The sequence below is a fragment of the Coregonus clupeaformis genome, unplaced genomic scaffold (assembly GCF_020615455.1).
Source record: "Coregonus clupeaformis isolate EN_2021a unplaced genomic scaffold, ASM2061545v1 scaf1172, whole genome shotgun sequence".
NCBI classification, from domain to species: Eukaryota; Metazoa; Chordata; class Actinopteri; order Salmoniformes; family Salmonidae; genus Coregonus; species Coregonus clupeaformis.
In genome coordinates this window covers 37,493-54,648 of record NW_025534626.1, presented here as the reverse complement: position 1 = coordinate 54,648, position 17,156 = coordinate 37,493, and the positions used below count along the sequence as shown (strand labels likewise).

The 17,156-nt window shown below is 39.9% G+C and overlaps 1 protein-coding gene across 1 annotated transcript; it reads right to left on the bottom strand.

The window, feature by feature from the left end:
• Nucleotides 1-997: 997 nt before the first annotated feature.
• On the bottom strand, nucleotides 998-5,089 carry LOC123486360 (neuronal acetylcholine receptor subunit alpha-5-like; the record flags this gene model as incomplete). Its single annotated transcript, XM_045217669.1, has 2 exons — nucleotides 998-1,209; nucleotides 5,020-5,089. Coding segments are annotated over 2 exons (237 nt in total), but the record flags the coding sequence as incomplete, so codon positions are not given.
• Between the last annotated feature and the right edge of the window lie 12,067 nt (nucleotides 5,090-17,156).

The following is a 17,156-nucleotide window of genomic DNA, read 5'->3' as shown; positions in this document are numbered from 1 at the left end:
GTGTAAGGATGAAATAGTATGAATAAATGTATCAAAATAACGTTTTTAATGAAAATATGTAAGTCATTATTTAAATATGTTGGTAACCCATTGTATAAAAGTGATAATGCCCTCGAAGCCTGTGTATGGAGGATATATTGGCATGGTTTGCCAGCCCTCGACTTCGTATCGGGCCTAACAACACCCGTACCAATATATCCTCCAAACACAGGCTTTTCAGGCATTATCACTTAAATATACCATGCACCCCCCAAAATATGTTTAAGATCTTGCCTATTTCATCCACACATTGGTTGTCATCAGCTGGTTCTTCTCGTCCCTGTAATGGAGAGACCATACTGTAAAGGTTTTATCTGTACCTTTGTGTTGTTATACTGTCAGTATGTGTGTAAATGTGGTACAGAGCAAACAACTAGCCTAAAAGCCTAAATGTATGTATAGTGATATATTCTTTGCAGTGGTGTAATGTACTTAAATAAAACATACTTTAAACTACTTAAGTTGTTTTTGGGGTATCTGTACTTTACTGTTTATATTTTTGATTACTTTTACTTCACTACATTCCTAAAGAAAATAATGTACTTTTTACTCCATACATTTTCCATGACACCCAAAAGTAATCGTTACATGTTGAATGCTTAGCAGGACAGGAAAATGGTCTAATTCACACACTTACAAGAAAACATCCCTGGTCATCCCTACTGCCTCTGATCTGGCAGCCTCACTAAACACATGCTTCATTTGTTAAGGATGTCTGAGTGTTGGAGTGTGCCTGGCTATCCGTACATTTAAAAAACAAGAAAATGGTGCCGTCTGGTTTGCTTAATATAAGGAATTTGAAATGGTTTATACTTTTTCTTTTGATACTTAAGTATATTTTAAACCAAATACTTTTAGACTTTTACTCAAGTAGTATTTTACTGGGTTACTTTCACTTTTACTTGAGTCATTTTCTATTAAGGTATCTTAATAAAGTCCAGCTTGCATTGACAAACATCAAAATAATCATCAGGAAAACACAAATCACAATATACCATAATAATCATATTTTTCTCACCACGTCCACTAGCTGGGAGATGGCCAGTCCAAATCTGACCCGTACTGTGCCGTTGAGGTATTCTACAGGCCTTACCCATTTCTGGTAGTTTCTGAAGAGGTTCTTGAACAGTTTGTCCTCTGTCTTGGCATAGGAGGACAGTTTGGGGATTCCTATAGAGGCAGGGAAACACCACATTAGCCTTCCTTAAGCTGCATCATGTCAGCGACGTGTTAACAGGGGATATTATCCTGGTAACAGCTCATGGCCCATGTTCAGCCCAACTAAAGCACATTGACGATGATTCATAGTCCCTGGCTCCTGGCACTTTGTCAATAACCCCATCAATCTCCAGTTTAACATGCAGGAAATCACCCCAGCGATCTCAGCATCATGACAATCACATCTCTGGTCCCTGTTTACCCCCAGACCAGGACCAGACATTCACTATCTATAGAGGAAGAAAGCTCACTGTCACTTTGTCAAGGCAACATAGTCAATGCCTTTTGTTGATGATTTGGTGTTTTCCATTGCTCATGGAAGGAGACAAAGGTCAAGTGTGTCCTTCCTGTTAGAATTCTCTGCAAACTAGTATGTTTGATCAGATATGTTGGTGTTTATAACAGAAGTGTTATTTTATTTACAAGGAGGATTTTTGAATAATATGTTTTATTGTATTTTTCCCTCAAATGTATCCTCCTCTTCCTCCCTGGAAGAGACTCCTCTGCTGCCAATACAGAGTGGTGCTTCATCCCCAGTTCTTCGCCATAGAAGTAGGCCTATAAACAATCTAACAGTGATTAAAGGTTAGAGTCACTTGGCTGGGGTTCAGGCAACAAAAGGCTGTCCAAACCTTTAAAAGCTGATGAAGGTTTTGCACAGAATAAACTAAAGATAGCAGCCAGGGTTGCATTTGTGCTCCAATTTCCTCCGTAATTGATGACTCACTGTCAGCGGGATGCATAGACATGGAGAGATTAAATTTGACTCCATTGCTCAATGCCAGCACCAGTGTCAAGTGGGAAGACTTTAATAGTGTAGGCTGCCAGTCTAGTCTGCCTCCCTCCATCATCCAACACTAATGCATTTCTTCCTATCAGCTCTGTTTTATTTGGTCTCTCTCTCTGTAAATCCTGTCAGTCATCCCCCGCTCTGTTCTAATTTAATTTGACTCAGTGTGTTTTCTATCTGGATTATGAGGAACGAAGCCCCAATGAGTTTTACTCTCCATAACTTCATTACAGATGGGTCTGATGTTGTGACTGTGGTTGATGGATACCTCATTGTATCAGTGCATCAGCTGGCCTCTGTGGCATGCTGGTATCCATGGCAGCCTGGTGTTGTAGGCCCCTAGGGGGGTTGATGATGGAGAAAAGGGCTGGAGGATGGAACCTTAGATAGAGGAGGCTTTTTATGTGTGAAGGACACAGTGAGGTCTTTGTGCCCCTTAAGGGCTAGCTGGGTTTTTAGAGAGTGAGAGACCGGAGGTGCACCTTCCATATTAAAGACATCAGCCGTCACTCTAGTCTACATACAACTGCTGACTGGGAGGAACATCTGGAGTTAGCCTCTGTAAATGCAGAATTAAGCACCAGCAATTTTCACGATTAATTTATTATATTCAGCACTTTAGTTCAAACGAAGGATGTAAGGTTGCTGTATTATTACTGTAAACAGGTCTCCAGCGCAGGGAGAAAATGAAGAAGTATCGATTCAATTCTTGAGGGACACAATGCTCTTAAATCATTCCCCACACGCTCATGGGCTTATTTTATGTGTGTTCAATATGACTGTAAATTTACCTGAAGATGACAGGCCCATGGCGGGGCTGACTACAGTTAACACCCCAGTGTCGTCCTCAGGCTCAAGATCAATAGTAGCATTCTTAGACCTCCTCAGTCAATATCACTGTGATTAGCAGATTCATCATCCTTAGACTTTCTCTCTCACATGCTCGGCACAACTTCATGCAGAAAATGCTGCTGCATGTCTGGCTTCTCTGGGAGATTCTGAACACTACCCTTTGTGAAAAACAATATAAATATGATCCAACAATGTGTCATATAACACCTACAGTACAACCATCACACCATCATCTATTGTAAGTAGTAACTTAGTAACTAGCTAAGTAATACTTTTTAAATAAGGTATGTATGAAATAAAAAGCATTTAATTGAGTAAATACAACTCGTGCAAAATCTCTTCTGCAGTTGGCTCTAATGTCCTCCATTAGACCAACACCAGCAAGCATGCTGAGAACCACAGGACCCTATTAATTTAAACTGAGCAAAGATATCCATATCAAATCAGAGGGGAAGAGTCTGCACGACTGGAAAATCCTCACAGAGCAAGGGCATCATAGTTGCTTCATTAGATTTTTGTAATGGAGCAACAATTCAGCATGAATTGTCATGATTGAATGACACAATCTGAAGACCACTTCCCAACCCTTTACGATATCTGTAATCCAGTGTATAGATTGTGTTAGAAATGCTCAATAGGTGTATCTACAATTAGTGTAACCTGAGTGTGTAGCCAGTCAGGCATTACTCCAGGCTATCTCTCCAGAGGATCCCTGGCTGTGTACTGTACTGATGAAAGATGTGAATATTTTATGAGTCATCTTGAAGATCTGGGGTTTACAAAAACACCCCAAGAGATGGCAGATTAAAATATGTGATCTTACACATCTCCTATCTCTCCTCTGCAGTCCACACAGCCCATGTCATTAAACCCAGCCCGCTAACGAAGGACAGAATTTCATATGAGGAGCTCCATTACATTTTTCCATTTGAGCTATTTAGCAGACGCTCTTATCAAAAAATAAATTACAGTCAGCGACTCAAAGTCAGTGCAATAATCAATCCTGTTTCTGCACAGGCTGGCTGGCAGGGGAGGAGGCAGACGTGGAACTATCTGGACTGTCCAGCTTATATTTCTGCTATTGACTGGACAGTTATTAGAACTCTGAGGTTCTTTACCCAAATGGTTAATAGAGACATTTCTTCCCTTATTCAGCTCATCTCCTCTCCCAGCTGAACAGAAGGTCACCAACCACAGGAAATTACTGCACTATGCCAGACAGGGTTGCATATCATTGATACTTAATTAACTGAGAGCAGGAAACCAAACCACTCACCTTCATAACAAATGTTGACAAAGTCTTTGAGACCATACACTTTGATTACAAATCCACTTAAAAGGGAAATTAGGTCTGGATAAATTGAGTGGTCATACTGACATTACTCAGCCCATCTGTTAATGATCATCCCTCATAAGTTCCTCTTTTAATGTAATATTAAAGTCTCAGCTGACGTAGCCTCTTCACTATCTCCCATCCTCAGCTTACGTATCCTCTTCACTATCTCCCATCCTCAGCTGACGTAGCCTCTTCACTATCTCCCATCCTCAGCTAACGTAGCCTCTTCACTATCTCCCATCCTCAGCTGACGTAGCCTCTTCACTATCTCCCATCCTCAGCTGGTGTAGCCTCTTCACTATCTCTCATCCCCAACTGGTGTAGCCTCTTCACTATCTCCCATCCTCAGCTGGTGTAGCCTCTTCACTATCTCCCATCCCTCAGCTGGTGTAGCCTCTTCACTATCTCCCATTCTCAGCTGACGTAGCCTCTTCACTATCTCCCATCCTCAGCTGGTGTAGCCTCTTCACTATCTCCCATCCTCAGCTGGTGTAGCCTCTTCACTATCTCCCATTCTCAGCTGACGTAGCCTCTTCACTATCTCCCATCCTCAGCTGGTGTAGCCTCTTCACTATCTCCCATCCTCAGCTGACGTAGCCTCTTCACTATCTCCCATCCTCAGATTTTCCATCTGCCCTCCCGCTCATCTCCTTATCATCCTGTCCCAGTAGATTACCCTAGTTGTGCAGAGTGGGCATCTGTCAGTCTGATAACGTCTCTGATGGCCCATCACTCTGAGAGTGTCTTCCATGTCCTCCACTGTGGTACTGTAGGGAGAACTTACCCAGGGAGTGACACAGGTGGCAGCAGCAGTATGACAGCAGCAGGATTAGAGTGGTGGCCGCTGGCCCAGCTCAGCATGATATCAGAGGGGGCTCCAGATCCACACAGCCAGGGAGCAGTCCCTCAGGCAGCCATGACTCCAACACAGCTGGAGCCTAAGAAAACACTGCAATATAATCACAACAGTGCACAAACAGAGGAAGTTATGGGACATGTATACATCAGTATAGATACCTTACATGTACACACAAACATGAATACAGACACATACTGCATACACACACATTTAATCTTACACATTACACACACACACATACACGTGTACATACACATTACACTCACCTGCTTGGATGTAGTGAACACACACAAACCTATCCACATTATGATCACAAACACACATACTGTGCATATCAGACCTGCATCCTCTCTTCCTATCATCCACTCAACACACAATCTATCCTAGATGCAGCGTGAGAGTCCAGACAGTGTGTCGACAGACAGACAGGCAGCACTACTCTCTAGTATTCATCCACTCCATGCAGCCCTGCTCCCCTACCTCAGCTCAGACAGACGATGCTTCAGTCCCTTGCTGCTGCCTCTAAATGAACGGTAGCACACTCTCTCCTCCTTTTCCTCCTCCTCCTCAACCTCCTCCAGAAAGCCAGCCCCTCTCTCTCCCAGAAGAGTCTGATCCCTAATCATACAAGGGAGCTTCCCCAACAGCACACTGCCTGCAGCCTGTAACCTATCCACAGCCAAGTGTCTACACTGCAAGCCCTGCCCCAGCAGCTCTACCTACATAGATCCAGCACACTGCTATTGTTCTCTCTCGTTCTCTCTCCATAGACAGTGGCTAGCAGCGAGGCTGCCTCAGCCATACGTCTTACTAAGGTAGCTTCAGACTGTTGCTTCAAGTTTAACGGCAGGGTTAATAGGGGTGAAGGAGCATGTGTGTATCTGTATGTGTGTGCTGAGAGCTTGCCTAATATACAGCATTCATACCCCTGATACTAGCTGGAGCACCTGTGGGATGAGAAGATTTAGATTTTTAGATGTTATTTTGTGAATGTGTGTGTGTGTATGTGTGTGAGCCAAATAACTCCATCATGTCTATGATGCATTGTCTCACATCAGATAGCCCGACGGCCGTCTCCACTGATGGGTTGAGGGACGAGCGTCGCGTAGGAGTGACGCCATCTGGCGTGAGACATTGGTCTATGATGACGATGCCTTGTGAGAGTGACAGCAAATGGAAAATGCTGGAAGGGAAAAATCAATCTCTTCTGCCTAGCCCCTGGGTCATGGTGCGTGTGGAGAAATGGTAATATGGTGCAGCCAGACACCCACTCCTTTCCTCCTCTCCCCTCCTCTCCCCCTCTTCTGGGAGACATGATAATGGTGGCTTGTCTATTACTCAGCCCTGTCTCCCTCTCCCCATTAGACTGAGCTTCATGGAAACACTGTAACTACATTTAGCCTGCAACATACTCTCATTTGTCCACATCTCTTTCTCTATGTGTGTCTCAGTCTTGTCTTATTATTAATTTGTGTCTTAGTTCATTGGTATTTTCATGTTGGCAGAACAAACCTGTGGAAAACATTGGCTAACACTTTGTTTGAATTTATAATGTTTTTTATTCAAGCTTGGTTTGTTTTTTATTGAATGAAAGGTTGAATAATGTCATGTACATCTTTGCTAGGCTCAAAGAAAGCACACAGACTGTAGACTGCATCAAATGCAAAGGAAAAGTTCAAAACCAAGCAGTATTTAAAAAACGAATCGACACAATAAACATGCACCTAGCTGTACAGTATTAATATCCCCTCTCCTACCAAAGGGGCAGATAAACCACATGTTCTGTCATGTCATTTCAAATGTCATATACTACTGTATAGCACTACTGTATTTGTAATGACAAAGTATACAGTATCATGGTGTTCTCTCTGTTTATTTTTTCAGGAGACTGTAGACAGGGTCCTGTTTTTCTTTTTCCTTCTTTGTTTTGGTCACTTTGGCATAGATGTCAGTTTCCCCCTGCTGTTCTGGTCTTTCCACTGAGGGGAGAGGTTGGTAGATTTAGTCAAACATGTTGGATACTGTATGTAGAGAAAGTTAACTGAGTGTTCTGAGAATCATTACAGTTAAGTGTATCTTTATATAAATATACCTCAGAAACACTGTGGTTTGAGTTGTGTGGGACTTGTGTTATGTTATGAGTCGTTGCTCACGTTGCCTTCCTCTGTCTGCAGGCCTGTTGGTCTCTGTGTGCATGTGGCTAAAAATTCATCAACCTGTGTAGCATGTGGTTACGTGTGATGTTCAGGGCTGCCTCTTACTCTATGTCAGTATAACAGACAACAGATAAAAATAGGTATCATGTGAACCTACCTTTGTAACCCATCAGACAGTACATGTACGTATATTATTTTACTTGTTTATTTTTTAGTACCCACCTCTAGTTATTACACTGTACAGTGCCTCATCTCCTGGACGATCAGTTGGAGAGCTACAGAAACAGAAAATGTACTTCAAACTCATACATTTAAATATATAATTAGAGAAATATCAACAATAAGCCTCATACATTTCCTTGATACTGAAGGAAGAGTAAGAGCAGGATTCAGACTTACTGATGAACATCCGATCCCATGCCTGCTGGGAATAAAACAGAGATCAGTTCTATGTATTGTAAAGGCTAAGGGACTCCTGAAAAGAGAGGAACAACTATGACATTGCATACATACCTGACACACCTTCTGAACCCAAGGGCTCAGGACTCCTTCTGTTTAAGGAAAATATTACAGGCATATATAATTTATCATTTGTTATATATCATTTATCATTTATGCATATTGAGTGTGGGAAATGCACTTTACAAATTAAATATTATTATTATTATTTGTGTCATATCTTGTGTCTGGTATAGGATTTAGAAATAATGTAGTAGTTACTTGTCAAGTCTACTCCCGCTCTCCCTCTCCCTTATGGGACTCCATCACGTCATTGATTACCTCCCCTATATCTGTCAGTCCCTCAGGTTCATTCCCCAGTCAGCATTAATGTTATGTTTCTCATGTCCAGACGCAGGTCTTGTTTTGTTCTATGTTTATTTATTATTACACCCTGTATTTACTTCTCATCTCCCAGCGTCTGCGTTACAGTTACTAAAATGTCTTACCTTTGATGCCCTGATGATTTCAGTCCTGTATTAGAAATAATGTTTTTTAATAGTCAGATACAGTATATCATAAACCAAGGGCTTTCTCTGCTAGGTTATTATTAATAATGTAATGATTAGACAAACTCTCCAGTCACCTATCATGGAATAGGCTCCTTCATCACCATCAAGGGGGACTCACTACTGAACAGACAAGACATGACACCATTGTAAATAACTTACAGAAGCCATGGAAAAGGGGGAAATCATGTTAGACTGTGAAAGGGTATTGTATGAAAAGTACTAAACCTATATGGTAACTTCATTGTTTCATCAAAGATACTGCATATCAGATATTTTCTGGACCAAAATAGGGAAACTAACCCAGGCCTATGACACTTTTATGAAAACTGTATAATCTCAATATTGTGGTGAAATTGCATAATTTTCCATTAAAAAAAAAATGCAATTGAAGAGAAACTTACATTACACCAGCTGCGACTAGAACATCCAGCATAAGAAAATCAAAGACAGAAAACATACAGTATAACTTAGTACTTCAAGAACTTCATTAAAAGAAAATGAACTATATGTGATGCAAAATATGCTATGTTAAAATATGAACTGATATACTGTACCTGGTACAACTGAGATTAGACTGTAGGTTTGATCCGTATCCTGATTCTCACTAAGGGAAGAGTACAAATATTTTAACCCTGTCTCAACAATGTGGACATTGATAAATCAAGTAGTATTTTGTTTTTATATGGTAGGCTTTCTGTACACCTCGTCGATGGTCACTGCTTATCACTGGTAACAGAAAGCAACAGTAAGGAATGACTTAAACCATTGTGTTTACTATACATAGACACTTAGTTTAACGTCAGCATCTGTTCACTTTCCCCCCACCATGTCACATAGCTAGACATGGGGATTGTAAGGCTGGGATTCAATAATATCTGCATTAGATCCACGTTATAGCTCGCTTGACATTTAAAGGGGAATTTCCGATTGAGCCCTCATCTGCAGCATTTTGTGAATGCAAACGGCTAGTGGACTAATCTACAGTTACAATATATAAACAAATATATTGCTTAACTTGACTGTTTACAGATTGGTTTATCAAAATTCCAAATTCCACATTGCTTGCTTGACATTAAAAGGGAATTTCTGATTGAGCCGTCATCTGCAGCGTTTTGTGAATGCGATCTCCATGAACGGCGGGGAAAATGCTTTTAAAAGCTGCATTTTCGGCTGTCCAGTTACAGTGTTAAGAATTGATTCCTGGCCTAAACCAAACAGAGACTGTCAACTTCACTTACTTTGTTTCAGGATCCCCCAGTACCTCCACAGTAACAGCAGTACAGACAGCATCAGAAACAGGAGGACCAAGGCTGCTGCCACTCTTGCTCCCACATTCTTTAGTCCCTCTCTGAAGACCATTGATATATTAGACTCTGGTGTAAAGTAGAAGCTGGTGTTTTACTTGATGCTGAGTCTTGAGTACGTAGCCTTTCTTTACAAAGCAATATATTGGCTGAAAATGTGTCTGAATGACAAATATTCAAACAGCACTGCAACAAATGGACAAATATACAGTATGGATAGCAATCTTAGAATTACAAACATACATTATACACAAATATTGACAGAATCTTACCTTTCCATTCTCCATCGACCTTAAAGACTACTAAATTCTCCCCTATTGACTTCCAATTGACTGGGTAGAAGTTTATCTCTGCTGTAAACACAGCTGTAGTTGCCTGAGTCTTCTTTTTTGTAACATCCTTCATGGTGAAAATGGTTTCATCTTCACTGTTGTCCAGCGCTGCAATTCTTATCCCAACTCCATTCTTGCAAAGGTAAACATTTACATTGTCCTGGTGTCCTCTGATGCCAGTAGTGCTAACATTTAAAATTGACTTTTACCCCCTTCAGCCACATTAGACGGTCCAAAGATCTTTGCTGGGTAGATCTCTGCATAAAAAAATACCAATAAGGTGTGAACCCTTAAAACATTTTTTGAAAGTTTAAATTTCCCGTAAGTGTAAGTGAGTTTATTATTAAGAAGATAATTTGCGTTTTTAAAAGTATATACTGTATTTTATACACTGATTGACGAAACACGAATCACTAATCACCAAATAATATATACAGAAATACTTTACTTTTGTGTTCAGAATTTGCGTCTTCACATTTGACAAGGATGGATGCTGTGGCTTCATGGAAAAATTAACACACTTAGGGAAAGTATTTTGTTCAGGAAATTAACCTAAATATGAAAATAATTAAAAGATTACTTGAAAAGTAGAAAATACTCACAGGCCACAAGCTCATAGGAGTCCTAATGCTGCCATGATGTTGGCTGAGACTTCTGTGGTGTGGAGAGATGGTTTCAGAGAAATGCAATGATGACGTACAGTACCTTACCTATTTAGTCTAACGATGGTAACACACATTGTACCACTCAAAAATCCGGCCAATAGGTCTGTTTGGTGTGCTTTCTCAAATACTTTTGACATATTTAAGCATACTTTCGTAACAAAGCCATTTTGTCATTACAGTCACACCCTTACGTTGCAGAGGAGAAGTGACCTGGTACATACACTATCAATTGAAATCATCAGCAACATGTATAAACAAATATTTAGCTAAACTTGACTGTTTACAGATTGGTTTATGAAAATTCCACATTCCAAATAGTATACCAATTTGGCAAATTATATGTTCAATATAGTTTATATGACAAAATACTCAGTTTGTATATTTTATTGAACATTCTATCTATCACCCATCCTACCAGAGGTTCTATTGACTGTGACTGCAACCATTTGGTACTTTATATATCCCACTGTAGAAGTAACAGTTTGAAATACATAACCCTTTGTAGGTTCAATTACAATTGTTGCATATGTTGTAAGTACTGTAAAACATGTGTATTTTATATTCTCAAGAAATAGTATTTATCTGTCAGTGCATTACTATTGTTTGTCTTCCAGAAAGAGATAGCATGATTAGCCTACTTCTTACGGACATCAGTAACTAACAGTCACTACAGTCAGTAGAAGTATGACCATATCTGAACATATCAATCAGATTTAGGGTTGCAAAGGTAGGGTATATTACTGGAAACTTTCAAAGTTTACCAGTTAACTACCAGCATATTGGTATCTTTCAATGATTTTATGTAATCTACTTCAGATTATCACAGGTGTCTGTAATAATATATGGACCTCTGTGTGGCTTTATCACATGTAAAATATATGAAATAATTAAATAAGCTGATAAAAAAAAAAAAAAAAAAGAATGACAAAGCTGTAAAACATTATCCAAAATGTATAAAACGGATGGGTCTAATCCTGATAGAGGGTTACTACTTTATCATCTTCTTTGACTTTCTAGTACACTGCCACCTTGATAACTGTATCAGTAAAGTTAGAGAGTAGAGGTGTGGGATTCATATGTAGTGACTAATGATGTAGGTTGGGTATCTCAAGTGGACATTTGTTTTAAACAACATTTGATATTTGAGTCTGTTTTAAGCTTTGTAAGCTATGGGGAGTGACAGTGTTAGATCTTTTTGCAATGTGTAACACAGTCTTCCCTATTAGCTTTCAAATGTACAACTGTAAATATACAACTGTCCTGTAGGCTGATAGCCTACCTCAAAGGCTATGCATGGTCAATCCCTCATCTGCAGTGGCCCTACAGCATTAACTGTGATACGGCCTCTGCAGAAGTGAGGGCATTCATACTTCTTGCTCTTTGTGGAGCAGAGCTGTTGAGTGGGAAGTTGTCAAGGAAGTGAGTCTGTGTTTATACAGGACCTCCCCGCCCCCACCTACCGTCAACAAATGTTGTCAATGCGGAGCTATATGGAGCCCTCCGCATTGTTACAACATTTGAGAGGTGCACGGCGATGTTGTACGGAGCTAGATTTAGCCTCTGCATGCCAACTGCTTCACACCCTCCATATGGCACCTCCGACAACATTTTCGGATCAAGCATAAATTGTCTCTTTCTTCTCGATCACACCGACAACGTCATTGCATTTTGGTTACACCAGATGTATTTTTGTTTGCCTTGCAGCATTGCGTTGCAGAGGCAGTTGCAGTGCGTTCTGTGTGGCGCATAAGTTGGATTTATCGAACGTATGCTGTCAAACTGTATGCGTAGACGACTTGACAGAAATGGTAGCAGAAGGTGAATGTTGAACTTTTGTTGCACACATATCCAGATGATGCTGCTTACTATTTTGTGCATTGATGCTGTCGGTGTGATCAAGGCGTTACCGACCTCGCGCTCTCTCGCAGCTTGGATTGAAAGTTTCTGCTGTATAAAACCAGTCTATTAATGCCAAATAATACAATCATTCCGCTGTCAAAACAATAGCTTACTAGGGATTGTTTAATTATGCAGACAACGCAGTCTAGCCTACTAGTCTATCTATAGCTGTATACAGTATTAGCTGGTAGCCTATTTATATTACACATTGGAAACTCGGACTCCACGCTGTCAGGGCTACCTGTCTCATCACTCGTGGAGGGCTTATCAGTGTTCTCAGAAGGGGGTTGCTTTTGTCGTATATGATGAATGGTGGCAATTATTGCCATCAACAAAGAGTCCGTTATGCTGCATCGTGTTAGAGGCTTTTATTCATACCACGAGGTTACAGCATAACTTACAGACACGCGTTGTCCGGAGAACGGCTCCTCCAATTGCTATGGCCGTTCTAACGTCTCATCGTTTAACCCCTATTTATAAACACTGATGCCCCCTCTTCTGGCCAATCACCAGTCTCCCCTGTCTACAACCCACCTCCTGTCTGTGATATGTGGTATTACACCTAAAACATTCCCTCTTGATACTACCATAAACAACATTCCATTTCTTCATGAAAAACATTTAACAAAGGCATAATCTTCAGATACTATATTCCCCCTTTCGAGACGAAACTAAACGTCTCGAAAACCAAACAGAATAGGATTATGACTAGTAACAACTTATCTTATTGAGTATCTTTAACCTTAAACCAAAACATTCTCCTCTAGAGTGTAAATACCTTTCTTATGAAATATGAATAACTGTTGATGAAGTGTGAACACATTACTATGAATTATGAATAAATCTTTATGGAGTGTGAGAGCGAAAAACCTGTCCGGCAACCTTTGTTCCAAATCCATCCATCCATCAATCAAGACAGTAAAATTCTCTCACGGTCCCTCTGCCCCAGGCAACCACCGCGGTACTCCAGATAAACTCATAAACCATGTAAATACATTTGAAACTATGATGCCACCAAATACACATGTTTCCCCTGCAAACAAAATCCTATCCAGAAACATCCACTCTCAAGCTGGTCAACCCATAGGACTTGAAAAGGGAATCTCTCCCTGCCTAAACGTCCTTTCCCTAACCCCCATCGAAATAAACAAAAGCATCTAAGATCCTCATCTGCATTCAATAACATCAAACATCATTCTACTAAAATCAATACCTAAGAATATGACACCATTATGTATTACACATCAAATATGTCTATATTTCATTGCAGACACTGGAATGTAGTCCACTACACTTCATCTCCTCCGTAGTCTCCTCTTCCAATGGACTTGTTGATGATGGAATCAGCCACACCCTCCTTGTTTCATCTCCTCCAGTCATATTGTCCCTTCATATTGTCTTTGTTTGAGTATTCCAATCTCCACATGTTCTCCCAAATGCTTCTGGAATGACAAGAAAATAAACGACCAAACAGTATCTTTTGCAAAACAACATTTTCAAATTAAACCTCAACATCAATTTAAGAATATAAAAATGACCTATAAATGATGTATGAATCACATTAACCTATCCCCCCTTGATTCATAAATCATACCAACATCACCCTACTATTGAAAAATTTTTTTTGAAAAATAATCAACTCATAAAAATGATATTTATCCATCAGTAGTCCATCCATCTTTATCCAGATCAGGAACAGTCAACACCCGGCATCGGAGTGTTGTCTCCAGGAATCACTCTCAACCTATCTCAATATCATAACTTTCTCAAAGATCAGTAACAAATTACAAACATCACAGTGTTATCAAAGCTGAAACTAAAATCTGACCCATCACTGCCCCTACTGGCCTAATTGATCTTGCAACCAAATCTTCTCAGATCTCCCAAACACATCCCCTTATAATGCATCTATAACCCCAGTGATCTTATCTGAACTATCTGGACTCAAAGTATAACTAATATTTATCAATATTATCTTCCCAAATGTTACACCATACCATGAATGAAGTCCCCCCTTCTCTCTTAGACTTACCCTTCAATGATAGGCTTGAAGACTATGACATGTAGCCATGTCTCTTTTCACCCCATTTTCAACCCTAGCTTCAGATTTCTGTGTTGGTACCACTCCTCTTTTAATGGTAAAAACCTCATATGGAAGCTTAAACGTTGACCTGTAACAACATCCTATCCCCATAGGGTAAGAATATACTCTATCATCACAAACCCACCAAATATCTCTAAAATTCCCATAGTCACATTGTCAGTCAAAAGCTAATCTTTTAACCATCAAAGTCCTGCTCTTCTTACTACCTGATATATAAAAAGTAACCTATTATTTGTCATTACTACCCTTAAGGTCATACTTATCCAAGGTTATCCTATACTCATCACACTCTGATATTCCCATAAACATACCCCTTACCTCATATGTTTTATTAGAACAACAACAACTTTTATCTTCACTGGTTCACCTGAATACTTCAGGTTTCCACTGTTACCTGACTTTACTTTCCATCAAACAATTCCCATAGGGTAATCCATTTACCCAAGAACACTTAAACCCTATGCTTAAACCACTGTTCTGACAACGACATTATTTTATCGGTCAATGACTGTTGCCGATACCACAGCCATGACAAAGCATAACACTGACCCATACCCGCCAGAGGCTGCGCGACCGTCTAACACGTCTTGGGCTGGCATCCCCAACAGACATCAACCCTCAAGATTCCTCACTGATTCTTACAGAATGAGTTAATCTATCTCTAATTTCCACAACAGAGGAACGAGCAGTACTGATCAGATACCCCCCCCCTCTGTCATCAAAATCAAAAGACCCCATCCTGCAGCTTCCATGATGAATCTATATTCTCCATTTCAGATTAATCTATATTGTTTCTATCTGCTCTCCTATTTTAATCCTATTCGTACCATAACCTCCTGAGTCCCTCTTGCTACCTCTACTTTCAGAACAGTTGTTGTCATCCTTCCTACATTTGCTATTACCATCGTATCATTAATCCCTTCCCAAAGTTACCATTAACGTTGTTGATTTAGTTGATGAATTAAAACCCTTAATTCCCTCTAGTGGGAAACTACCAACATCCTATTCGATTATTCCCTGTTGGAGTGACTACTGTAATAAACTTATCCTTAACTCCCTCTGTGACTGTGGAACGTTCCACAGACTTCAAATCTTCCATTATAAGCATCACTTAACGAATTACATAGCCCTTTAACCAATAATTCTTAACCGGAACAAATTTCTATGCTTTCACTAGATAAGTACACATTCTCCCTGATCTTTATCTGTAACCTTACGCAAAATAATCCCTTGTTTGACTAAGTGCAACCCTTCTACTTCTGATCCTGCTAACAATACTTATTCTCCCTAATTATCTCTCTCTCTCTGTGAAAGAAACGTCATCATCCTAAATGGCATATTATAATTATTATTCTCCTAACCCTAACAATTTTCCCCCTATAATTGGTGCTGGACCCCTATAATCAACCTAGTTTTCCCAAAGCTCTGAACTCTTTACTTGTACTTCCATCAATCACCACTAGTGTCACTTTTTCCCCCTTTCAGTTCTACCTCTAAACTTTAAACCTTTGATTATAACAAAAGGTACCCCCAATTACCTTGATCTTCCTATTCTAAAGTGTCATTCATTACTATTCTCTCTCTCTCTTACTACTAACTTTAAACTTAGCTTACTGTCTGAGTTCCTTCAAACCTACTCTACTCCTAACTTATTTTAATCTAATCTTCTCTAACCTTTAAAAAACCCTTTTCCACTGATTTATTGACAAAATCCCTTCCCCACCAATTTTTAGAATACGTGATTGGGAATTCCCCCACCTGCTCCTGACTCCCTTTACACAGACTTGGCAAAACGACTAAACACCTTTTTAGCCTAACCTCAAATCTCTTAGTGTAAGAATGTAACCCAAAATAACAGTCACCCCTATTAAGTTTTTTTCCCCAGACAGATTGTCTAACAGGCAATCTAATGCATTATCATCCTTCCTATGATATTATCTTTTAAGCAAATGATTCCCAAAAACCCTACTTCTCAAAATATTCTACCAGACAGTCAGTCGTCTAGTGTGCCTCTGATTGAACACTTCAATTTACACCATGCATCTCTTCCCACAATATCATTGATATATTGTCCTAATATTAGTATGTCTATTGTAATTCCTATTTGACTTCTATAGCAGAGCTCAATTGATTCCCTAAGAGTAATTAAACCGTTTTACTACCTCAAATCCCTATCCTAACCTAATTAGTTTATTTTACAGAGTGGATATGGATAACCTCTTTAGGCTGAACCCAGATAAGTTTTTCCCCTATTCACTACTCACTTCTAATGGTCGGTTGTTTTTACTTCAATTGTTGGCTATTTTCTCTTCTTCTCTAATCGATGCTCTCAGCTGATACCCCCCTTCCGGATATTCTAGGCACTCTAGAATATTTAGTGTTCACCTGGAGAACAGGTGATCTTGAATTGCCCCTGTATCTTCCTCTGTTTCTTCTTCTCCAATTCTGTGTCTGTCCAGAAACTGACAGTGGATATGGATAACCTGGTACCCCCCCTTGGCTGGTACAATTGCACTTGACATTGTCCAGTTGAAGCTGTAACAGTGATTGTTGATTTGGTTCACTCTGATTCTTCATAACCAACACTTCTTT